At 40.8% G+C, this 26,252-nt stretch overlaps 1 protein-coding gene across 16 annotated transcripts in view; it reads left to right on the top strand.

Moving 5' to 3' along the window:
* Positions 1–26,252, top strand: part of DOCK10 (dedicator of cytokinesis 10) — a 271,379-nt gene that overhangs the window by 227,695 nt on the left and 17,432 nt on the right. For 8 of the 16 annotated variants that reach the window (XM_045034551.1, XM_023259739.2, XM_045034550.1 and 5 more), the window contains exons 31-51: positions 447–491; positions 2,485–2,660; positions 2,786–2,902; positions 4,134–4,245; positions 4,967–5,088; positions 5,187–5,301; positions 5,393–5,459; positions 5,700–5,747; positions 6,564–6,665; positions 8,727–8,851; positions 10,121–10,233; positions 12,026–12,163; positions 12,830–13,012; positions 13,543–13,653; positions 16,095–16,310; positions 18,224–18,281; positions 18,602–18,700; positions 21,773–21,879; positions 23,342–23,464; positions 23,602–23,715; positions 25,292–25,297. In XM_045034551.1, coding sequence (XP_044890486.1) covers positions 447–491; positions 2,485–2,660; positions 2,786–2,902; positions 4,134–4,245; positions 4,967–5,088; positions 5,187–5,301; positions 5,393–5,459; positions 5,700–5,747; positions 6,564–6,665; positions 8,727–8,851; positions 10,121–10,233; positions 12,026–12,163; positions 12,830–13,012; positions 13,543–13,653; positions 16,095–16,310; positions 18,224–18,281; positions 18,602–18,700; positions 21,773–21,879; positions 23,342–23,464; positions 23,602–23,715; positions 25,292–25,297 — 2,297 coding nt within the window. Of the gene's footprint in view, positions 1–446; positions 492–2,484; positions 2,661–2,785; positions 2,903–4,133; positions 4,246–4,966; positions 5,089–5,186; positions 5,302–5,392; positions 5,460–5,699; positions 5,748–6,563; positions 6,666–8,726; positions 8,852–10,120; positions 10,234–12,025; positions 12,164–12,829; positions 13,013–13,542; positions 13,654–16,094; positions 16,311–18,223; positions 18,282–18,601; positions 18,701–21,772; positions 21,880–23,341; positions 23,465–23,601; positions 23,716–25,096; positions 25,240–25,291; positions 25,298–26,252 lie in introns of those variants that run through there. The other 8 variants (XM_023259740.2, XM_019838748.3, XM_011285652.4 and 5 more) reach the window with 5 other exon arrangements.

Here is a 26,252-nt window from a genome sequence, read left to right as displayed (position 1 = left end):
TATTTTTTTATAAACTATTGCCAACTTATTATTGGGTTAGACAGGCTGGTTAAGATACTCGAGAAAAGCAAACCTATTGTACCCTTTTGATCCCAGTTGTTTACTGTTGATCTGTAACTCAGGAAGAGGCCTCATAGTCTCCTTGTAGATGTGATATTATCAACGGTGAACATAAAAAAATACATGTTTCATTGCATGCGGATTTCTGGTAGAAAAGTAAGTGTTCAAGTAAAAGGCCAGGAATGAAAATAACTCTGTTCATGACATTCCTTTATAAGGAAACAACCAACCTCTGGTATTTGTCTTCAAACATAAAGCTTTTTTGAGGAGGCTCACTTAGGTTTTAGGATAATACAGTTTTTCAGTATAAATTACCCATAGTTCATGAATATAACGTGTATGTATGTGTATATCTTAACTTATTTGTTTATTTATATTAAATCCAGATCCCTTGACGCCTTCAGAATCAACTCAAGAGTTACATGCATCAGGTAAATAATTATGTTTTATATTAGATTCTCTAAGCAACAATAAGTACATCATAATCTGATAATATTGATTGGTATAGATACCACAAATTTCCAGATGCCATTTCCGGATGCCAAAAATAGTCCTGTGTTTAATATCATACAAAGTTGTCAACAAGCTGACTAAACTGTTCTCTTGCCACAGATAATTAAATGCTTCCCCAACTTGAATTCTTTCATTGTTTATTCTCCAGAGTTTGACATTTTTTTTTAATTTCCCAAATCATCTGAAATTTTCTTAGGGTACCTCATAAATAAAATTCCTTGATACATGTCATAACATGTTTGTTCAGTATAACTAGCATTATATATTTCTGTCAACGCACCGCAGCCTGGTTTTTCAGTTTCTCTATATTGAGGTTGATTATTATTTTTGCTTGAATTAGGTTCATAACTTAAAATAGTCTGGGCAAAACTTTTCTCTAGTTTTAGGTTGGCAATTACAAAGTTTTGTTCCACTTCTGGCCCCTCACGAGTACTCACTATTTCGTGGAGAAATATTCTTTTTTTTTTTTATTTTTTTAAAAATTTTTTTTCAACGTTTTATTTTATTTTTGGGACAGAGAGAGACAGAGCATGAACGGGGGAGGGGCAGAGAGAGTGGGAGACACAGAATCGGAAACAGGCTCCAGGCTCTGAGCCATCAGCCCAGAGCCTGACGTGGGGCTCAAACTCACGGACCGCGAGATCGTGACCTGGCTGAAGTCGGATGCTTAACCGACTGCGCCACCCAGGCGCCCCGACATGGAGAAATATTTTTAACCTAACTAAGCCCTTGGACCTCTATCTCCTGACCCTCCCATTCCCTGCTTTTCCACATCCAGTGGCATTTTCATGGACTACAAAACTCCTTATGTTTAATTTGCCCCTAGTCAATTATGGACTGGAATATTCCAAGAGATCATTACATCTAACGGGTAATCGCGAGGATTCATAGACATAACACCTCTACGGTGCTTAGCCTAGTGTTGGCGCTCAGTACATGTTCCAGAAATGGGTGCTGGTCCTGTTGTTAACAGTTACATTTAGGAAGGACATTGGACAACTCTTACTGGAAATTGTGACGTTCCAATTTCTCCCTGATTCAGGCACAAAATTTTGCAGCCCCGTTTGGTTTCCCTCTCCTTGCTCCTTCACGTCCTTCAGTCAACTTACCCTGGTAATTTTTCTTCTACAACTCGGGTCCTTCTGTTCCATCCCAGACACATCTCACTTCTTCGCTCCCTGCCTTGTGGCTGAGCCTCCGGTATTATAGCCCGCTCCCCACATTTCCCCCACAGAATAACTCATTTATGTCCTGTCACCATGTGAACAAATGAATAAGCACAGGTCTGATCAGGCCACCGATCTCAATGCCATTGGTGACTTCACACTTGCTACAGAATTCAGTGCCAAGTGGAGGATCCCAGGTGCCAGCTAAAAAAATGTGTGCTTTGGTCTCTCCATCACCCAGCCCCAAGTGCCCCTCAAGTCTCAGTCCCCCCCCTCCTTGGCTGCTGTGCTGACTGGCATCCCCCAACCTGTGTTTCCCACACACTGACACACTGTGGTCTTCAGAAATCTGTGCCATGGAACCTTTGTCCTCCCAACCTCTTCTCTTCCACCCACACCCCCCCCACCACCACCTCCACTGGCTCTGGGCCCCCTGCACCTCCGACCTTCAGCAGCCTCCAAGGCCCCTCTCAACATCTTCCTGCCTGTGACGTCTCCTGATTCTTCCAGACAGAGAGTGAGCTCTTCTCCTCTAAGCTCCTGTGACACTGTAGACACGCTACTCATGGAATTTGACTATTGGTAGCAGTATACTCTTCCTCATTTCTCCTCTCTGTAGCGAGACTGCGTTACTGAACCCCTCCCCGGTAGTGAGAGAGGTTGGTGGTGGTTGGATAAACCTTTCTCGATTATAGAGTGATCGTTTGACTTTCAATCACATGCCCGCTTTATTCTCCTCCCAAAGATATGCCTGAATATTCGGTCACGAATGAATTTTGCCGCAAACACTTCTTAATTGGAATTCTACTTCGAGAAGTTGGCTTTGCCCTGCAAGAAGACCAGGACATCAGGCACTCAGCTTTAGCTGTCCTAAAAAATCTAATGGCTAAGCATTCCTTTGATGATCGATACAGAGAACCCGTGAGTGATTTTCTTTTCTCTCTTCCCTAAACACCATTTCATGGCTCACTGCATTAAATGCATATCAAACCTACAGTCTATTGATTTTTATGCGAATCATTTCTCTCGGCCACCTTCCCACCTAGGAGAAACAAGCCCAGATAGCAAGTCTATACATGCCCCTGTATGGCATGCTTCTGGACAATATGCCAAGGATTTACCTGAAGGACTTATATCCTTTTACCATCAACACATCCAATCAAGTAAGTTTACAGAATATTTCAAATGTGCATTTTAATCAAGAGTTCACCCACTTTTTGCCCTGGATAGCCATCTTCCCCCACCCGTGAGCAAACAGAACACTGCTGCTAGCTATTTTGAGACGTCCACGTCAGTCTCCTTTGTTCCGGATTGGTCCCTGGAGCCTTCTGCCTCATCCACGTAGTCGACATTTGGGTTTCACTGTCCTCTCTTCTCTGTATCACCCCCCAGTTCTGTCCAGTTTTTACCAGGTTCCTCTGTTGCGTGCACGGCCCCATCCTCAGTGCACACCCTCTCCCCCTGCCACCTTTCCGCACGGGCTTTGCGACCACCTGGTGTTAGGGTAGCGGGGGGCCTCAGTCACACCCCAGGAGTGGCCTGTTTGTCCTCCCTCCTCCACTGAGCCACCGTCGTGGTCACACAACAGGCCATGTGAATGCAAGATATTACTCTCTCGCGGTTAGGAGCTAGGCCTTTGGAATGCTCTTTAGAGGAAGACCTTGTGTAAATAGTAGCGACATCAGTTACTAACAATGTAACCTTCGATAAGTCATCCAGTGTCTTTTTTTTTTTTTTTTTAGTGTTTATTGATTTTTAAGAGAGAGAATGTGGGTGGGGGAGGGGCGGGGGGAGGGACAGAGGATCTGAAGCGAGCTCTGCATTGACAGCAGAAATCCTGGTGCAGGGCTGGAACTCACAGACTGTGAGATCATGACCTGAGCTGAAGTCAGACATTCAACTGACTAAGCCACCCAGGCGTGTCTATCCAGCCTCTTTAAACCTCTGCTTTCTTATTTATAGAATCGGATAGAATTCCTACATTACAGGATTCTTAGGAGGATTAAATTCTCTAGTAGAAAACACTAGGCCTAGAGACTGGTACATAATAAGTATTTGGAATTAGCTTTTAGTAATAGTAATATACGTAAGATAACTCATGATAATCTAGAGTATCATCCATAAAACAGCAGTAGCCATTCCAACCAGTTTATAGCTAAAAGATAGTAAAAAAAAAAAAAAAAAAAAAAAAAACCACATAAGTCAAAATGTGACTAAGAGTATGGTTGTGACTGTATTCATTTTCATTGCTTGCTTTGGCAGAAGACCTTTGCTGGAATATAAAAGATCAGATCAAATATCGTCGAACTGAAAGTGTAACAAAGAAGGCATATGTGGGTTTACAATGTTGAAATGTGGCGATTCCCATTAATCTCTTCTGTGCTTCGAATACAGGGGTCTAGAGATGACCTCAGCACCAATGGAGGATTTCACAGCCAGTCGGCTATGAAACATGCAAATTCTGTGGATACATCATTTTCTAAAGATGTTTTAAATTCCATAGCAGGTACTTAAGACCTTGCAAAAACACTTGTGTTTAACTCTCTTCCATGTTTACATGACATATCATTGTGCTTTTTACCCACTCCATAATCCAGTATGCATAATTGCTGTATGTCAAAGTACACTCTATTTATAGAGCTAAAGAGTCTCTTTACATCTTTCTTGGAAGCTCATCCAGGGGCTTCCTCTTCTACTTAGCATTCAGTTTTACTTGGCTCAAAGAGCAATCTACTCAGATGTTACCAAAATATTTCATTCTGGAAACAATCTTTTAAGTTTTCATTGCATACAACCTTTTAAAATATAATAGCCCCAACAACTTCGGAATTTATTTTTAAGAACTATTTTGGAAATGTCATCTTAATTTCTTATAAACTGTCAAAACTTGAAAGCTTCTCCCCCCAAAGCATCCTTATGAACTTGCATGAAAACGTTTTTAAAAGAGAACCTTTCAAAAGCTGTTTAAGAAATCAAAGGAACAAGCTTCACCTTATTTCCATTTATACTGGTCTAAATTTCCCTAAATCCTTAAGGCTGGCATGGCCACCGTGATCATTCTTAAAATGTCGCATGTCTTCAATGGCAATTCCAGACTCTATCATGTCAGCCTTCCCCAATACTCCTACCACCTCAATGATCAACATCTTTTTGGGTCATCATTTTAGCCCTGTGTGTGTGCCCATTCCATCTCATCACCGTCTGTGTGCTGTGGCTTGTGTTTGCAGCATTTTCATCAATAGCTATTTCTACAGTAAACCATGCTGACTCCAGAGCATCCCTGGCAAGTCTTGACTCCAACCCAAGCACCAATGAGAAGAGCAGCGAGAAAACAGACAACTGCGAAAAGGTGGGGCTTCTCCTCCAGTTACCCAGCACCTGGAGAGCCAGCGCCACCCCCCCCCCCCGCCTCGCTAATTCAGTCTTTCTTGGTTCTTCCGTTCCTAGATCCCTAGACCCTTGTCTTTGATAGGGTCAACCCTTCGATTTGACAAGTTAGATCAAGCAGAAACCAGGAGCCTTCTCATGTGCTTTCTTCACATTATGAAGACAATTTCAGAGGGTAAAGAGAGAGCCCTTGAAAATTAAAATTTTTAAAAAGGAAAAAAAATTGAATTTCCGAGAGTCTCATGCTACATGGTGTTTCCTTCCAGAGACGCTGATTGCCTACTGGCAAAGAGCACCCAGTCCAGAGGTGTCTGACTTCTTCAGCATCTTGGAGTAAGTTATAGAGTTGATTTGTTAACCTGTTTTTTTCTGGAAGCTTCAAAATGGTTCAGTATACCATCCTTCATTCTAAGGACCCATATGTCCTTAGAATGTCCTACTATCTATCAGTAGTAGTCATGCATAAAGTATGCATAAAATCATCTTTTCTTTTAATGTACTTCTTAAATGAATAGTTTGTATAAACAAAAGGACATGAATAATTGGAATGTGGCCTTTTTTTTTCCTTTCTAGTGTTTGTCTTCAAAATTTCAGATACCTAGGAAGACGCAATATAATAAGGTAACAATTTTTAAATTCCACTAGGTTAGTCTGATCTTTAAAAAAATATGGCATCTATTAATGTATATCAGGTTAGACTTGAAGGTATATGTTAGAAATCTTAAGGTGCACATAAGGATGGTAAGGTTGACCTCAGAGTAGACGTAGAAGTTTGACACTTGCCATGTACTCATCATAGATCTAGGACTAGTTAAAAGCTGTCTAGGGAGAAAAGCACAAAACATACATTTCTAAAAGGAAGCCACATTTCCTGTATCGTCCGAGCTAATTTATCTATCATTTTGCATGGATGTAATGTAGAAGATTCCTATGAACCTTCTACATCCAATGTGAATACATCCAATGTGAATAAGTCACAGGAATAAAAGGTACAGCACAGGGAATACAGTCAGTGGTTTTGTGGTTTGGGGACAGATAGTAGCCACACTTATGGTGAGTGCAACATACATAGACTTGTCAAATCACTATGTTGTACACATGAAACTAATATAACGTTGTGTGTCAACTGTACAAAGAAAGAAAAAAAGAAAGAAAGAAAGAAAGAAAGAAAGAAAGAAAGAAAGAAAGAATATACTCCCAGTAAGCTGAAAAGAAAAATTAATCTAGAATAACTTTGTGTTGACATTGTTTTCTCATGAGAGACCACGAAGCCCCCAGCACTTCCCCATTTCCCATTCCCAAAAGATGATGTGATTTTATCTTTCATAGCACGCAGACTATTTTGTTGTTGAGTAGTCGTGTTGCCAGTGGCCGGTCTTTATTTAAAAATAAATTACAAATACTGAACTGTGATTAAAACCTCAGTTTCCCTTGCAGGAAAATTGCTGCGGCATTTAAATTTGTGCAGTCCACCCAGAACAATGGAACTCTCAAAGGCTCTAACCCTTCCTGCCAAACATCAGGTCCCTTGCCACAATGGTAATGTCGCATTTGCTTGATATTTGTAATCATATTGTGTTTATGCGTGTGTGCGTGTGTGTGTGTGTGTGTGCGTGTGTGTGTGTGGAGGGATACGGATGCTTCCACATGTGCATGCGCAAGCAGGCACATGCATATGTATGTATGCATACACTTCAAACCACATGCAGAAACTCTCCTCGATCTGCTCTGCTAGCTTGTGAAAACCTAAGAGTCAAGGATTATGACTTATTTATGTGCACTTGGGGCGCAATGCCATGCAGTGGATGGAGGTTAATAGTACCGTAATTTAACTGAGCCCGAAAAGACATCATTCCAATAAATGACTCATTTAATGTTTGCTAACCTCCTAGTGACATATCAAACGTGAGGTCGTATCTCCCCATACCTTTCAGTCATTGTAATACGTTAGCAGTGTCCTCAGAGCTAAAATTGGTTTTTATCTATTTATTTTTCTTTATGTTTATTTATTTTTGAGAACGAGAGAGACAGAGTGCAAGTGGGGGAGGTGCAGAGAGAGGGGGAGACAAAGAATCCGAAGCCGGCTCCGGGCTCTGAGATTTCAGCACAGAGCCCGACACGGGGCTTGTACCCACAAACCGCAAGATCGTGACCTGAGCTGAAGTCAGACGCTTAACTGACTGAGCCACCAGGTGCCCCTAAAATTGTTTTTGAAAGGGTCGCAAGCAGTGAGGAAACATGGATGGCTCCATAAGCTTGTGTTCGATTTCCTAGTCATTACACTGATTTGACTAGCACATAGGGCCTGGAGTCATCCTTTATGAACCTACCCTGTGGGAGGATTTTGCCCTGAAATCCTACTTTAAATCTCCCCTGAATCTCATAAATAAGAATTCTTTGCTAAAATTTTCTCCAGTTTGATTTATTCTTCCCAAAGTTACCATAATAATATGTAATATGAAAATGGCTATATTTTAGAAAGAATTTCAGAAATAAGAAAGTAGTATATAACCAAAAAACCATGGAGTATGTTTTGCCTCTTAGCCCATAGGGACTCCTCGAAGTTGCCCCTTGTGTGAAAGCAAATGAGAAAATGTAATAGGCGTGTTTTCCCAATGGTAATAGGAGAGAAGACTATCAACAATGACTTTCTGCCTTTAAAGACAATAGTAAGGTACCTGAGGTCACTGCAGTTTTGTTGACGTTTGGTGGGTTAAATTGCAAGCTTCTTCCTGAACCATCTAGACACGTCCTGGTCATTCCTACCCCTCCCCTCCTAGGCACCAGGATTTTTCCTCCAGAAGCTCCAGACCAAAATAGACCCAAAACCTGGAAATAAATCAGTCCCAAAGGTCCAAGCCATACAAGCCAGAACTCATTTTTTCTTGTAGCTTCAGGGCTCCCCTAACTACTGAAAACCACAGTTAGGTCTTCTGGGCCTCGATCCATCCAGAGCATTTGATGTGGTCAAAACCAAATAACCCCTTGAAAAGGGTGACCAAGAGAAAACCATTGCCTCTTCTATTGGCTTGACTCTTCAGGGTATCTCTTATTGCCTACTTTACTCAAAAAAAAAAAAAAATGTTTTATTGCCTTGGCCAAACGATAGTGGAAATGAAAGTCAAGAATGGGAAGTGTCTTTACTCCCACATAACACTGGCTCATTCCACCAGGTGGGAGTGCCAAGGAGACATTGAATGAGAGCTGTTGCAGACCATTATCATCATTCTGGGAATGTAGCTGCACCAGGGTACCCCCCCCCCCAGCTCTCTCCCCTACGAGGATGGAATACCATGGAATTCCCATGAAATCTCATGATTTCATTAAATAATAATGAATATGCTTGTTCAGGCTTAGTATCTATTATTCTTCTATTACCCTTTGGTACCGAGCATCCTTCTGAACCCTTTTTTGGCTTAAATAAAACCTCTCCAAAAGCACTCTTAAAAGTCCCTTTGATCATGTCTCCTGTAATTACTATTTTTCATAAAACATCTCTGGGTAAAAGTTGTTTATATTTGACTTAGTCTAGAATTTTTGAATGAACATTTGTATCTCATATCTCTCGTGCCATAACCTATTTTCTTATTTAATTTTCAGGATGCATACCACGTCCGCTCATGAAGGACATAAGCAGCACCGATCACAAACTTTACCTATAATTCGAGGCAAAAATGCACTTTCTAATCCCAAACTTTTACAGATGTTAGACAATACCATGTCCAGTAAGTAAACGAGAAATAATGGGACCGAGATGGCTAGCGGTGTTTCTCTAGATGCGTGGAAGACATTAAATGCGTTAGAATGTTTCAGAAACGTAAGGAATGTTAGTGTGTTACTGAGACCGTTGCTTTTCAGGCTTGCTGTAGCCCAGGGAATTTTTCTTAGAGGAAAAAGATCAGCAGAGAGGGAGTTTAAAAACTGAAGTGTCCTTATAAGAAAGGAAACAGGCAAATCTCTCAGGATAATGTGCTCCATGTAGCTCCTCTGATGTCAGGTGGATTTGCTATTGTGAGGGTTACAGGGACCTCTGTCAACCAGATTATTACTGTCTGCTGTTTGGGACGAGGAGAAAGTTGTCCATGTCCTAGAAGCACTAAGTGTGATATATTGAACCCGGTGATGCGCACATTCCAGCTTGTGAATGAGGAAAAAATGGAGCCCAGTGTTTTGTATTGTGTACATGTTAGTGGTTAGGGACATGTGACCAAAGGCAGATGCCTTCACCTATGAATATATTTAGGGTCTTTAATGGCCACTAATGCACACTGTCCACTGAGACTATACATTTAGTCTATTAGACTAGGAGCCTAAAACTTGCCCCAGACTGAGTATGAAAGGACTATGACTCTGTCAATGCCTAAATCAACGGAAAAGAAGTAAGAAATAATGGCAAATGGGTCACTCTTGTCTACAGCTGACATATGAAAAGGGCCTACACTCTTAGTTTGAGTGGCTACAAGAGAATTGTCTGGGAGGCTTAAACAACAAACATTTATTTCTTATGGTTCTGGAGGGTGGGAGGTCCAAGGTCAAGGTACCAACAGATTTGATGTCTGATGAGAACCCTTTTCCTGGTTTGCAGATGGCCACCTTCTTCTTGTGTCCTCATATGACAGAGAGAAAGGCTCCCTTTCTGGTGCCTCTTTTTATAAGAGCACGAACCCATTCATGAGGGCTCCGCCCTCACGAGCTAATTACCTCTCAAATATCCCATCTCCAAATACCATCACACTTAGGGCTTCAATGCAGGAATTTGGGGCAACACAAACATTTAGTCTATAAGATCCATTAAAGCTTCTGTCTTTAGACGGACAGTCTTTAGTTTTTGATTCAGCCAATAAGGTAATTGAACCAACAAAAGCACTTTGATTTCATAAATTATTTATCAAAACACCAGAAAACAGTGAAAATGTTATAATAGAAGAAAGCCCTTTATGGAATACAAAGAATTTTCTTAGACATTTATGTATGTTCTACTTCATATTTTGTAGGCAACTCCAATGAAATAGACATCATGCACCATGTGGACACAGAGGCCAATATTGCTACAGAGGTGTGCCTGACTATCCTAGACCTGCTATCACTCTTCACCCAGACTCACCAGGTAAGTGTGACTATAACATCTTCTGCAACATGATAAAATGGGAGGTGGAAAAGTCATGGGAAGTCAAGAAAAAAAAAATATTTTACTGGGGCACCTGGGTGGCTCATTCAGTTAAGCATCCGACTTTGGCTCAGGTCATGATCCCGGGGTCTGTGAGTTTGAGCCCTGCTTCAGGCTCTGTGCTGACAGCCCAGAGCCTGGAGCCTGTTTCAGATTCTGTCTCTCTCTCTCTCTCTCTCTCTCTGTCCCCTCCCCTGCTCATGCTCTCTCTCTCCTTCAAAGATAAATAAACATTTTTTTAATTTAATATTTTATGAAATCAATTAACGTTACATAAATCAGCCTAAGTGTCAGTGGAAAAAGTTTTACAACTGAGACTCAGAGTTTATCAGAAGTTGACTAATGCTCAAATGATATACATACATATGTATTTCACTATTGTCAAATAATAAATATTCTTCTTTGCTTCTCCTGCTTCACCCTCAGGCAAGCCGAGCTGACTGAGAGTGGGACTCCACTTTTTCAGACTCAGGGGGAGAGACAAATGATGGCTAGATCCAACAGACTAATAATGCTGAGCATCTTTTCGTGTGCTTATTTGTCATCTGTATATCTTTGGTGAAAATAATACCTACATAGTGGTAGAATGACTTAAGTTAAAAAGACTTACCATACCACGTTTTGGCAAGGGTATGAAAAAACTGGAACTCTTATCCACCAATGGCGGGCATGCAAACACTCTGGAAAACAGTATGGCAGTCTAAAAAGTTAAACGTGTGTCCATTATGTGACCGGCCATTCCAATACTAAGCATTTACCCAGGAGAAATAAAAGCATTTGGTCACAAAAACCTGTGTACACAAATGTTCATACAAGCCTTATTTTTAATAAGTGATGAAAACAACCCAAGTGTACATCAACAGGTGAATGGATTTAAAAAATGGTGGTATATCCATACAATAGAACGCTGCTCAGTTACGCTCAGTTACTGTCTGATGCCATTTATATAAAATTTAATAAACTCATATAGAAATTGTATGCCAGTTATACCTCAGTAAAGATATTTGGAATATTAGCTCAATCTAATGAGTTTACAGATGTTCGGGGTTAAAGTAGGAACAGTTGGATCCATTGAATAACGTCTACACCAAACACAGTGATTATGCCAAAAAATCCCTGCTTTCAGGAAAAGTGTCAGCATGTGGTAGGAAAAAAAACAAACACCATATTTTAAATCTTTATTACTCAGTGCAAATGTCAGTCAAATCTCAGACATCTTAAAGGCCCTACCGATGCCTACGAGGACCTGCCTCCCTGTGACCTCATCTCCTACCTCTGTCCCGATCTCACCCCATGCTCTGTTCAGGCTCCTCTGCCCTTTTTTTCCTCAACTTTGAACTCATAAGCTTCTTCCCAACTCATATCCCTGGTACTAGCTGCTTCTGTCTTCTTGATTAGTCCCTTCAGATCTGCCCATAGCCAATTCCTTCAGCTCACATGTCAGTTCATCCATTAGAGGGTCTTGGCTGCCCACCCTACCTAAAGTAATCCTTGCCCAAACCAGTTACTTTTTATTATATCGCATCATTCTGCTCTATTTTCTTATTTAGTAATTTTTTCCAATCCCTGCTGTGTAAGTTTCATTGGGAACATAGACCTTATCTTCTTATTCAACACTATCTCCATTACCCAGAGTTGTGCCTACCACATAGTAGGCTCACAGTAAATATCTTTTGAAAGAATACAGGTGCCTTTTCACTCATCCTAAATAACTTCTGTGTTGAATTTCCAGAGACAACTCCAACAATCTGAATGTCAAAATTCCATGATGAAAAGGGTCTTTGACACCTACATGGTCTTTTTCCAAGTCAACCAGTCAGCCACAGCGCTGAAGCACGTGTTTGCCTCCTTGAGACTGTTTGTTTGCAAGGTAAGAGTTCTCCCGGTTCCAGTGAAAGCTCAGGAAAGGATGATAATAAACACGTGTTAATCCTTACATCTCTCAGTATGGAGGAAAGGAAGTCTGTTTCCTTCTATTTTGGCTTATTTGGTTTTATTAGAGTATTTTTATTGGTTTTAATAAGCCATTTGATTCCTGGTCTTGACAGTTAACAGTCTTGACAACCTGTCTACTTGGATATCGAAAGGGAATATTATTAACACGTAGCCATCTTCTGGGGGGATCCTCAGTATTTGTGACAGAGAGTCGGGGACAATACACGTCGTCATCTGTGATCTCCATTCATGCCAAGTGAAGTTTCCACCTTAAAGTAGACACAGCTGCCAACTTTTGAGGATCCCTGTGGTTTTACAATGTTGGGTGAAGAGGAAACACTTCAAAGCTCTCATTCACTAGTTTCGGGTTGTCATCATTGGTGCCTGGGATACTTACCAGGTAGAGAATGATTATTTCTAGGAAAAAAAGAGAAATATTAATATGGACTTAAATAAATACAATTATATCTCTTCCACTTGCCTGAGTTAAAAAAAAAAGGCGGATTTGTTCTAAGGAATTTTAAAATACAAGCAGAAACACAGCAAAATGAAGGCATGGTCCCCCCCCGCCCCGACTTAACCAACCGTTCTACCTCCATAGTTTCCTTCAGCGTTCTTTCAAGGGCCTGCCGACCTGTGTGGATCCTTCTGCTATGAAGTCCTAAAATGCTGTAACCACAGGTCACGGTCAACTCAGACAGAAGCATCAGCCCTTCTCTACTTTTTCATGAGGAAGAATTTTGAATTTAACAAGCAGAAGTCAATTGTCCGGTCCCACTTACAAGTAAGTGCTTCCAGTTTCCATTAATGCTGTTGTTAAAGCCACTCTTCTGTTTCAGCATTGATAAAAGCCTCTAGGCCCCTGGGCAAGACCTACCAACTCTTCTACTAGATTCCTCCTTAAAAAGACTCAACACACTCCGCTCTGGTTCAGAGGAAGAGGGCAGCTGGACAGAAATCAACACAGCCCATAATTCCACTTTTACTTTTCTTCTGCCAAGGAACAGAATCGAATAGAATACACAACTCAGGAAACCGTAACTATCTCTAGGATGCCAAACCCCACCAGATTCCAAATCCAGAAATGTCTTCCTTTAAGGCATCCCAAGATTCCTGCAACCTTCTTTAAATATTTTAAATCATAGGAAACACCCTAGATTACGTGGCCTTCTGAAAATTTTAAGGCATAAAGATGCTATTCTTTGGACCCACAGGGAGAAATCAATGGTACATTCATCCAATCCAGTGGGTTTCTTTAATATTACTATTTCTGAGTTAGTACCTTTGGAGTTTTCTTTTTCTCTTCTCTTCTAGCTTATCAAGGCTGTAAGCCAGTTAATCGCCGATGCTGGGATTGGAGGCTCTCGGTTTCAGCATTCCCTTGCAATTACCAACAATTTTGCTAATGGAGACAAGCAGATGAAAGTAAGAAATGCTTTATGGACATTTTCAAAGACTTGGGAATAAACTAAACTGGATTCTTTTGTGAAATATCCAAATCAAAAAAAAAATATATCCAAATTCTGTGTTTTGTGTATTGTGACTTAAACTGAGTGCTTACACTGAGTTTGCTTGCTGAATTGCCGATCAGCTCTAACACTGTCAGTCTATCATCTGTTGCTTGGAATTTCCAAGATGGGTGGTTGAATGAGCTATAACAAGAATACTAACCACAAGGGGCGCCGGGGCAGCTCATTGTTAAGGTTAAGCGTCCCACTTTGGATCAGGCCGTGATCTCACGGTTTGTAAGTTCAAGCCCCACGTCCCACGTCGGGCTCTGTGCTGGCAGCTCAGAGCCTGGAGCCTGCGTCAGATTCTGTGTGCCCCCTCTCTCTGCCCCTCCCCCACTCATGCTCTGTCTCCCTCTCTCTCAAAAATAAATGAACATTAAAAAATTTTACCAAAAATAAAAAAAGAACACTAACCACAAATATCCAGAAATACAGTGATTCTCTCATAATCCTATTGTAGGTCAAATGTATTTAATCTTTCTTTTAGAAATTTCTGAAGACTTCTCCTTTAATCACAGTACTGAAAAGTCCAGGGATAAGGGCCTGGCATTGGGCATGGCTGAACCCAGAAATTAAAATGTTTTCACATTAATTCAAAAAGATATGTGCACCCCATGTTCATAACAGCATTATTTACAATAGCCAAGGCATGGCAACAAGCTACGTGTCCACCAGTGAACGAATGGATAAAGCGGTTGTGGTGTATATAGTCAATGGAATAGCAGTCAGCCACAAAATCTGAGGCAGTCCTACCATTTGTGACAACGTGGATGGACACCGAAGGCATTACACTAGGTGAAATAGGTCAAAGATAAACAAGTACTGTATGATCTCACTTATATGTATAATCTTAAAAAAAAACCCTGGGCGCCTGGGTGGCACAGTCGGTTAAGCGTCCGACTTCAGCCAGGTCACGATCTCGCGGTCCGTGAGTTCGAGCCCCACGTCAGGCTCTGGGCTGATGGCTCAGAGCCTGGAGCCTGTTTCGGATTCTGTGTCTCCCTCTCTCTCTGCCCCTCCCCCATTCATGCTCTGTCTCTCTCTGTCCCAAAAATAAATAAACGTTGAAAAAAAAAAAAAAAAACCCTGAAAATCATGAAGAAAGAAATCAGACTCATGGTTATCAGAGGCAGGGTGGGGGTGAGGAAATTGGAGGAGGGTGGTGAAAAGGTACAAACTTCTAACTGTAAGATAGATAAGTACTGGGATGTCAGGTACAACATGAGGACTATAGCTAACATCGCTCTATGTTATATAGTTCAGAGGGGCGCCTGGGTAGCTCAGTCGGTTAAGCGTCTGACTTCGGCTCCGGTCACGATCTCACGGTTTGTGGGTTCGAGCCCCACGTCGGGCTCTGTGCTGACAGCTCAGCGCCTGGAGCCTGCTTCGGATTCTGTGTCCCCCTCTCTCTCTGCCCCTCCCCTGCTCACACTCTGTCTCTCTCTCAAAAATATATAAACATAAAAGAAAAAAAAAAAGAAGAGGTAGTTAAGAGAGAAAATCCTATGAGCTGTCATTGTAAGGGGAATTTTGTTTTCCTTTTTTCTTTTTTCTTTCTTGTCTCTATACTGCATCTATAGGAGAAGATGGCTGTTAGCCGAACCTATTGTGCTACTCCTTTCACAACATATATCAATTAAACTGCTATGCTGTATGCCTTACATTTATATAGTGATGTATGACAGTTACTTCTGAACAAAACTGGAAAAAATGATTTGAATAAAAAAACCTTTAAAAATTAAAAAATAATGTTTTCAGATCCCCTTCCCTACTGCCTCTATTTTTACCTCTCTCTGTCTCTTAGTTCAATTTTCCTCTTTGTTTACTTCATTTACAAGCAGGATCTCCCCATGAGCGTACTTTCTCAGAAATTCTGAGGATATCGAAGTATCCTGTAAGTGAAAGAAGCATTTCATTCAATTGTGTCAGTTAAAGTCCCCAAACTGAACCTTGTTATCATATGCCCATCCCTAAAGCAATCACTGGCTTGAGGGATCAAAGAATATGATTGGCCAGGTCAGGAACGTGGGCCACACCCTGGTGCCTGGGAAGGAAGTAGACCTTTCAACTCACATGACCCAGAGCCAGAGAGGAGAGCGTCTCAAAGAACAATCAGGATGCTATTACTAGAAGAAGCTAGGTGAGCAGATAAGACGGAGTCTACTACAGTTCTAATGTTCAAATGTATACACAACCACAATACATAAGATGCGCGTATAAAGAAAGTACATGCTTATGAACAAGATAGAGAACGCATCAAACTGTGAGACGATGCCATAAATAATAGCATAACTTGAAGTAACTTATCTTAGGAATTTGAAACCGATAATGACCCAGCCTCTCTCTTTTCCAAAGAACAGCAACTTCCCAGCAGAGGTGAAAGATCTGACAAAACGTATAAGGACTGTTTTGATGGCCACAGCTCAGATGAAAGAGCATGAGAAGGACCCCGAGATGCTGGTGGATCTCCAGTACAGCCTGGCAAACTCCTATGCAAGCACCCCTGAGCTGCGCAGGACCTGGCTGGAAAGCATGGCCAAGATTCACGCAAGAAACGGCGATTTATCCGAGGTGATTAGCAAAGGCTCAGTCCTTCTCCATTGGCATTGTCTCCTTTATCGGGGCGATTGGATTTTCATTTACAGTAGGTTACCATATTTTCCCGCTCATCCAGGTATGACCCGATTATATATTATGTGCATTAAATTTGCACATAGGATTCAAGAATTCCTGACTCCGTGTAAATGATACCAAGTAAAAGCCACAGTTGTTGGTATCAGCTGTAATTGTAGGATATGCAATGCAGAACTAAACGTTAAAAGCCCAAGACTAGGGAGGATGGTTGGAACGGTGTCTGGAAATTGAGAAATTGAGTTATGTAAGTTAATCTTCTGTGCTTTAAAACTTCTTCCCTGTAATTGGACTCGGATGGGGAAGCTTGCCTTCATAGTGAGTAATCTCAGGCTGGGGTAATCTGTCCTCATTTGCAGCTGGTCTGAACTGGTGATGGAAATATTAACACTCTCACGAGTCCTGTGAGGAGAATGCACTGTGTGAAGATTATACATCGATAGCTAACGTTTCAATGTCCGTTTAAACACTGGGTGGCTTTTTATGTAGCAGTTCACAGCACCCAAGTGGTTTCTAGACACCAAATGGAAAAGTTTTGCCTTATTCTCAGAAATACGCCCCTTTGGGGAAGAGATTAAAATGTCCGGGATGGTCTTAAAACCTGAAGTTAAACCTGACGTTCTTCTAAACGCGTGTGAAGGATCCTGGGATAGAAAGAGAGCCAATCAGAAGCTGTGGTTGGAGGCAGTTTGATGGGACAAGAATGAGAAACTCCGGTTCCTTGGATTGCCCAGAAAATGGGGAAATCCCTCCATAAAACTTCAAGGGAAAAGCTGAAGTCATTTGGACCCTCAACAGGCCAAGTTCTAGTACCTGTTCAGCAATGCTCAAGGCTTTTCGGGAGATACTAGAGAACGTTAAGATGTCGCCATATATTCTGGTTGGCGGGAGCACACATTACGTTAGGCCACGCTATTTAATCAAGTACCACCTTGTGAGGTGACCATCTTAAAGGCAGTAGAAATTCCAAGGGGGCCATTATTGGAAACAGAAAAGGTAAGAAGATAGCTTAATTTTATTTTCAGTTTAGATCCCGATACTGTAGTGTATAGTTTTAACAAGAAAAGAGAATTGGATTTTAAAATATATACATCAGGGGCGCCTGGAGGGCTCAGTCGGCTAAGCATTCAACTCTTGGTTTAGGCTCAGGTCATGATCTCACGGTTTCCTGAGTTCAAGCCCCGAGTTGGGCTCTGGGCTGACAACACGGAGTCGGTTTGGCATTCTTTCTCTCCCTCTCTCTCTGCCCCTCCCCCATTCATACTGTCTCTGTCTCTCTCAAAATAAATTAATTTATTAAAAAAAATAATAAAATATCTACATTAGGCTTAAATAGGAAGGAAGGTAATTCTACAGAAACATTCTTGAGGTCAGTTCATTCACCCACTTGAAGATAACACCCAGATAAGCACACAAACAAAACTTCCTGAATAGGCATTTTATTCTTGATTGTGAACGCTTTGGAAATCAGACCGATTCTTGTTTTTAACTCCGTCATTAAAAGGATTCCTCCGGGGCGCCTGGGTGGCGCAGTCAGTTAAGCGTCCGACTTCAGCCAGGTCACGATCTCGCGGTCGGTGAGTTCGAGCCCCGCGTCAGGCTCTGGGCTGATGGCTCGGAGCCTGGAGCCTGTTTCTGATTCTGTGTCTCCCTCTCTCTCTGCCCCTCCCCCGTTCATGCTCTGTCTCTCTCTGTCCTAAAAATAAATAAACGTTGAAAAAAAAAATTAAAAAAAAAAAAAAAAGATTCCTCCATGTATTCTTACATGGAATACTGACTCACCTCGGAAGGTTAGTCCTGATTAGTCAGCTCTGTGCTGTGCCTTCCTCTAAAACCGTTCTTTTTTCTTACAGGCCGCGATGTGTTACATCCATATAGCTGCCCTCATTGCTGAATACCTGAAAAGAAAAGGTAAGACGACCGTGTGCAGGGAGAAAAGTCCAGAAGTGACATGCTGAAGCCTAAGTTAAAATTAACTTCTTGATTTTAGTAATAATCTCAGTTATGTTTCATTAAGTAACATTAATGGTCACAGATAGTTTTAATTATGCCGTACTTATCAATTTTAGCTTTCATGCCACTATCATGTTTAATCTGTCTACAAAAAGGCTAACTGGTCGGCTTCTTAGTTCAAAATGAGAATGTTTTATCGTTTACTGATGTATAGTCTCATAAGCTTGTATTAACACCAACCTGTAGCCATGTCTTAACCTCATCTTGCACTACCATAGGTTACTGGAAAATGGAAAAGATTTGCACACCACCCCTGCTCCCGGAGGATACCCATCCCTGTGATAACTACCCATTACTAACAGCTCCCAGCGGAGGAAGTGAGTGCTCTAACTCTCCCGCATAAGCTCCTTTACCCCCAGGGAACAGAGCAGAGCAAATCAAGTTGCTGCTTCAAGTTTACTTCGATGAAATTCTTAAATGTATATTCTTAGAAGCAAAGGCTATCCCAGACCTTCATAACTCACGCTGTCAGAGTCTGAGGCTCCTACCATTCAGAAATCCATCCAAATTTATGAAGTTCAGAACCAAAAAGTTCTCAGCAAATAGAACTGCATCTTACCCAATATTTAGGATTATGAGTTATGGCCATATTTGCTTCCAATTTGCATACTAGTCTGCCCTTGGGATTTTTTTCTAAAATTGTTTAAAATTGCAAGAGAAATCCATTTTAATCTTGAAATGTAAAAAAAAACCTACTTGTTGAAAATAAGGAATGCCAAAAATATATATGCGGGACTATATAATCAACATGTTCCATTTCATTTTTATACAAAATTTTTTTAATGTGTATTTTATTTTTGAGAGAGAGAGACAGAGACAGATACAGCAAGCAGAGGAGGGTCAGAGAGAGAGGGAGACACAGGATCCGATGCAGGCTCCAGGCTCTGACCTGTCTGCACAAAGCCTGACTCGAGGCTCGAACTCACGAACCGTGAGATTATGACCTGAGCTGAAGTCAGTGCTTAACCGACTGAGCCACCCAGGCGTCCCTCCATTTTGTTTTTTTAAAATGTTGCGGCGCCTGGGTGGCTCAGTCGGTTGCACGTCCGGCTTCAGCTCAGGTCAAGATCTCACGGTCCATGAATTCGAGCCCCGCGTTGGGCTCTGTGCGGACAGCCCAGAGCCTGGAACCTGCTTCAGATCCTGTGTCTCCCTCTCTCTCTGATCCCCCCCCGCCTCCCCCCCGTTCATGCTCTGTCTCTCTCTCTCTGTCTCAAAAATAAATAAGCATTAAAAAAAGTTTTTTTTAATGTTAACTGGTTCTGACAATATACAACATATAATAATTTATAGCACTGATTTCCTTTAATTAAACATACTTCATCTTTAATGTTTGATGAAAGATTTTGTAACAATCACTAAAGAATTACTCTTTGCAAAAAATGTGGCAATATAGTTAATATATTTAATCTGTTTTCTGTTGAAAAGCTTGTTCAAACCCAAAGGATATGACCTGCAATCTACTTCATAACACTATCTTAACTTTCAAAATTCAGTGGAAAACTCCGTGTATGAAAAACACAAACAAATCCTTAGATCTGAAGAGCAAAATAACTGAACGAAAGATAACTTGGACTTCAGTTACGTATACATATTTAATGAATCCCTTATTTAATTAATTAACATAATCCCTTGTTCTTCTAAAAATGCATATATTTTCTAAAGAATCTCAGTGGATTTTGCAAAAAGAACATATGAGCCAAGTTAACAAAGTGAACCGTGAGATAGTTCGAGGAGGAGGTCACACCTGGCATCGTGGCTTGTGTCCACGCTAAAATTCAGGGATCTTCCTGCCTAGCTCCACACTAACTATTCAGCTTCATTTTTATATACAAGTCATCAAAATTATCATTATTTTGTCTAACATACCCTTCACCCCCACCTATTTTATATCGGAATCAGACATATATATATCGTATCTATTTTATATCGTAATACAGCTCCGTAAAGACTATTTCAAATTCTAACAAAAAACAAAACTGAAGACACCTGATAAAACTAGGTGTCCGTTTGACAAATTGTGGAAACTTATATCCCAAAATTTTGTGTGAGACTTTAACATGAAAAAATTTTAAATACCGACTTTTAGACCGGAGGTAATACTGGACTATAACATATCCACTGGGAAAAGAATGTATTTGTTTAGTAAACTCTAAGGAAGGTGATTTTTTATGATGCACTAGCATATATTCATATCCATTGGCATATATCTGAAGTCCTCAATATACTTTTACATTATGATGTTTCCAAGTCACAGGGATAGAGTATCCCTTCACTACAATGTGCAAATAACCAGAATACGGGCAAATATGAGCAACTCCAGAAAGTACAGCTATTACAAGGATCATCATCCTGCAAGAGATGTATCATGACTTTCTCTGCTCTGTCGGGGATATATAGGTCCCTGCTCCTCAGTTGTCAAATATTTTAATATATGTTTAATTGCAGAAGGAATATTCTCATTTTTAAAAGTAGGGAAGTAGAATTTCTAATGCAAGAATTAGATTGCAGTAATTATCCTAATTATAATTTTTAGCACATTTTGGAGTGATAATTTAGTTACATAGCCAATGAGCTGATTATTAAAAATGGAAACATGGCACAAAAGTATCAGCTCGAATTCTAAAAGCACCTGCGCCAGGTAAGGCCCCGCACTGGGCTCAGTAATGAAAGTACTATTATTACTGCCTCCTGTTTTCGAGTGAGAAAACCAAGAGTAAGTGATATAGGCTGCCCTAGAGAGAGAGCATGGTGAGTTTGTGATGGGGCCAAAGTTCAAGGACTGGTCTGACAGTGTAAGCTGTGTCCCTGACTACTCAAATTCAGTTCCAATCCCTCCTCTGGGGACATGGCCCATTATCAACTGTTTTTATATATTATCTGTAGAGCCAGATATATTTGTTTTGATCTTGGTAGCCACGGTGCTAAGAAAATTTAAGGAAGTTTCTAGATAATGCAAAGGAGTGAAGATCAGCGAGTAATGAGCATTGTTTTCATAATGCACTGACCATACCAGCTGTTTGCTCAGTATTAATGTTTGCGTCCTTTCAACCATCTTTTGAGATAGATAACTAATGTCTTCAGTTTGACAAATGGGAGAAACAGCCTCCAAGGGGTTGGCTAAACTAGAACGTTGCAACTGTGTCTATCTACAGATTCTGTATTTTGTCCATGCCAGCTTCTAAAAGAAAATATGTCACCTGAAAAATGATACAAAATTAGAAAACAGGATCCTTGGTTGCCTTGGGGAGAATATTTATCAACAGTCATAGTCTACCCATCTTGTTGACGGAGTGGGTTTTATTATGCTACCATGAAGAAAGGCATGCTCTATCCCAAACAGGATGTGGCTCAAATAATAATGTCTGATTTTGCTTGGTCCTCTCAAGGCATGTTCTCTATGGGCTGGCCAGCTTTTCTGAGCATTACACCAAATATTAAAGAAGAAGGAGCAATGAAAGAAGATTCGGGAATGGAAGACACACCGTACAATGAGGTTGGACCAATATAATCTAGTGCACAGTAACTGAGAAAACAGATGCGTTGAATTGTTACATGAAGCTAAATATGGAGGAGAAAATCTTATTCAGAAATCAAATAAAGTTACTCTAGAATATGACTTAGGCAAAATGAAAGGCAGGCTACAGTTCAGCTGAGAATAATAAATAGCAGATTTATTATTCTGATTTTATTATTCAGTCATAATTTTTGATGACTATTTAAACTAAACTTTACTTCTCTAAAATGGACCCAAATGTGTTCTATCAGCTCTTCTATAAGCTATAAAATCTCTAGTCCTTTGGTAAATACAGTAAGGGATACTGAAAATTTTGTGAGCTGGTCACAACTTTTTTTTTAATGCATTAGAAAGTGTATTTGTAAATACACTTGTACAGAAAGGCTCACTAGTTTCTGCAGAAAACCTTCTGATTTGCAAACCATGGTGATTTTTCATTAATTGAAAGAAGTACTGATAATTGCAATAATTCTGGTGAAGAAAATAGAGCTTCTTCATCAAGTAAGTAAAATATTTCATAAGCTAATTGTTTCTATCTTAATGTTACATCAATTGAAAAAAAAGGATACAGAAAGCAAGTTTGGGGGCAGAGTTCAATTTAATTTTATAGATGGTTTTATATTCATTTAGCATACCTTGCAAATAAGCAATAAATGCAACTACATATTTAGATTAACTATTTCAAATAATGCTTCAGAGTCTTTTCTGCAAAGACACTGTTGAAAAGATTCCAACAAATAATTGACTTCCTTTAGGGAGTATATGATTTGATTCAGCTGAACATTTATTAGACCACTAGTATATGTGAGGCATTGAGTTAAGGTGGGGAGAAGAGCTAAATAACCCACAATTCTGGCTTTCAAAAAGTGTAGAATCTTGAGAAAGGCGAACGTTTTTCAGTCTAAGACCCATCAAGTATAAATATACGCAACTAAAGGAAAATAACTTCTTACGTGACAGTGGTTGGGATGGAGATAGAGTTTGGACAACCATTCAAAGACCCTAGAGTTCCTATAAAGGCTCAGGGCAGTGGAGAGCTCATGATCAGTTGTACATTTTAGAAAGCTGTCTGGAGAACAACACGTAGGACAGACTGGAGTGCAAAATACATTATTAGCAGACCGCTATGGGCGTTGGGGGGAAATGAACAGGGTTTTGATCCAAGGCAGTGACCGTGGAATGGAAAGAATGAGACAGACCTGAAGGCATTTCATAGATTCAAATCAGCAAGCTTGCAGGACTAAGTCAGTGATGGAAAAAGAAAGATCCAAGACACCACCATCCCGTCCAGGGTGGACGTAGATGCCAATAACAAAGATAGGAAACAGAGAGTAACCCCACTATGAAGAAAATTGACACTGTAACAGTTTTGAAAACCAGGTTCAGGGAGGAACCACAGTGTTCATCGTGTTGAATCTCCTTTTGATTTGGGGAATTGCAGAAAATCCTGGTGGAGCAGCTCTACCTGTGTGCGGAGTTTCTTTGGAAGTCTGAGCGATATGAACTCATCGCTGACGTCAACAAACCCATCATCGCTGTCTTTGAGAAGCAGAGAGACTTCAAGGTACATTTTCTAAAGCTAGACGCTGGTTAAAATACCCTGCTCTAAATTGGTGATTTACTTACAGTTTTCAAATGTGGAAACTGCCTATTTTTTATGTCAGCATCATCGTCACGAAACCCTTTGATTTATGGTTTCAGAAATTATCAGATCTCTACTACGACATTCATCGGTCGTACCTAAAAGTTGCAGAGGTGGTGAACTCAGAGAAGAGGCTGTTCGGTCGCTACTATCGTGTAGCCTTTTACGGGCAGGTAAGTTTACCAGAAGCTCCGTGGCCTGGAAATTCTGTTAAACAACTAAACTTTATCTTTCATTCTCGATGAGACGGCTGACTCCATGTGCCAGGCGATCAAGGGGATGTGGGTGTGTCTACGCATATATGAGGATTTTTCTGGATACACGAGTCCTATGTTTGTCTACAAGAGTGTACTGAACTGGGAAACAAATAGAGAAATCCATGGGCCTTAGTACAGATTGAGTTGAAACCAATGATTTCCAACTTTTTAGAGAAAGAGGACACTTACTTCTCAGCATCCTGAGCTGAGCCACCCAGGCACCCCGAACGTTCCGTTTTTTCATTTTCACAGTTGCAATGACTCCTGCCCTCTCATTTCCTTTTCTTCCCTCCCCTCAGGGTTGCCTATAACTTCATTTTCTCCTCGGAATCTTTTAAGGCTGCAGCTGAAGAAGTCAGATCCAGCCTGATCATTCTAGGTCATTTCCCATTGAAAAATGGATTTTGCCCACCTGATGGTTTCTCCAGCCCATATCTAATCTAGGCATACTGACCAGGTAGAAATAAAATATGCTGCTTTCCTACCAAATTTTAATTTCTTTTGAGAAAAAAAAAAAACGTATTTTCCTCTAATCACCAACGGCAGCTTAAAGCTAACTTCTTAATTAAGAAAGATAAGCTTCGGGGCGCCTGGGTGGCGCAGTCGGTTAAGCGTCCGACTTCAGCCAGGTCACGATCTCGCGGTCCGGGAGTTCGAGCCCCGCGTCAGGCTCTGGGCTGATGGCTCAGAGCCTGGAGCTTGTTTCCGATTCTGTGTCTCCCTCTCTCTCTGCCCCTCCCCCGTTCATGCTCTGTCTCTCTCTGTCCCAAAAAAATAAATAAACATTGAAAAAAAAATTTTTTTTAAAAAAAGAAAGATAAGCTTCTCTCTACCTGGAAAGAAAAATATCACCCCTTAGCCACTTTCCATGAACAGGTTAATCCAACTCAGATGTTCCTCCTGAGGCATAACAGCATCAGGAGTATGGAGATGGACAAAGCAGGTGGAAATGGCCCACGGATAGAGACTAAATGTAGACATGAGAGAGAAGCAGAACTATTTGAAGTGATACGTACATTGCAGGGAGAAAGAGCAGGAATCCGCAGAAGAGAAGGAGAAAGATAAGAGAAGGGTATCTTGAATATCATGGAGAAAATAAACAATTTTTGACCTCAGGGAAACTAGCAAAAAAAAAATGGCAGGACACCCCATCGAGAAGGGAATGTGGGCATTGAGGGATTGCAAGAGAAAAGCAGGGTTTCTAGGGAGTGGCCACAGACCAACTGAGCAGAAGAGAAGTGGCACACACACACGATGTGCACTCAGCTAACCAAGATTCGCATCTACAATCCTTCAGGCCGTCTTTCCAACGAACAAGCAATAAACTGCCATTAAGAGTCTGGTCGTGAAAACAAGATTGCCCACCTGATGGTTTCTCCAGCCCATATCTAATCTAGGCATACTGACCAGGTAGAAATAAAATATGCTGCTTTCCTACCAGATTTTAATGCAGATGTTTATTCTTTTCTTCTTTTGGTCTTGATGGTTCCAGGCTGTGGTAAGTTTTCTCTCTCTCTCCATTTGCATGCCCTAATAATCCTCACACTTCCCTCCATATGGTTTTACTGAACCGTAACTTTTTTGTGTGCAAATCAACATTGGGTACGACGGTGGGATAATCCTGCTTCCATTCATTTTGGAGTCATCCGGCATTTCCCGAACTAAATTGTGTTTATTCCAGTTATCTGAATTACAAAAATGTATCGTTTATTTTATGTGTGTATTATCATTCCGCACAAAGGGAGATGTAGTTTAAAAACCTGCGTAACCACACATACACTCCAGCGCACGTTCAGATAAATACGAGCACCACGCGTTTGCAGGGCGTGTAGAGTAGGCTTAGTGTTGGAGATTGTCTGCTCATTTCGGACCACTGTGACTCACAGCTGATTATAAAGGGCATGGGGGTCAGAGTCTTAGACGTTGGAGCAGTGGTCATTGATGGGCACCCTGCCAGTCTCCTGATCGGACCCTCCTCCTTTCCATACGAGTGTCGTAGAGAAATAGGGCTGTCTTTGGTGGGGAACTCTGAGCAGAGGTGATGGTCTCGATACCCAACACAAAAGATGACCAGTGGGCTAAATCTTTACCCAGTAGGGCAGAGTAGGTCTCTTGAGATGTGAACAGAAGTGTATGGAAACCAACTTGACCATCAATTCCATATTTAAAAAAATAAAAATAAAATAAAAAATAAAATCACAAAAGAAAGAAAGAAAGAAAGAAAGAAAGAAAGAAAGAAAGAAAGAAAGAAAAAGAGAAAGAAAGAAAAGAAAGAAATTTTGGAAAGGCAGCAGAGGCAGAAATATCACGTCGGCACCTAGAGCTCTGGAACACAGAAGAATTTTCTCATTCTGTGAACCATGTGAATGTGCCTATATTCAATCATTTTGTACCTACAAAAATGATTCAACATAATTATTGTCGATTAAGTTGGAAAGACAAATTCTTTCCTT

This window comes from Felis catus, chromosome C1 (genome assembly GCF_018350175.1).
Source record: "Felis catus isolate Fca126 chromosome C1, F.catus_Fca126_mat1.0, whole genome shotgun sequence".
NCBI lineage: Eukaryota > Metazoa > Chordata > Mammalia > Carnivora > Felidae > Felis > Felis catus.
This window is presented reverse-complemented; position numbering and strand designations above follow the sequence as displayed.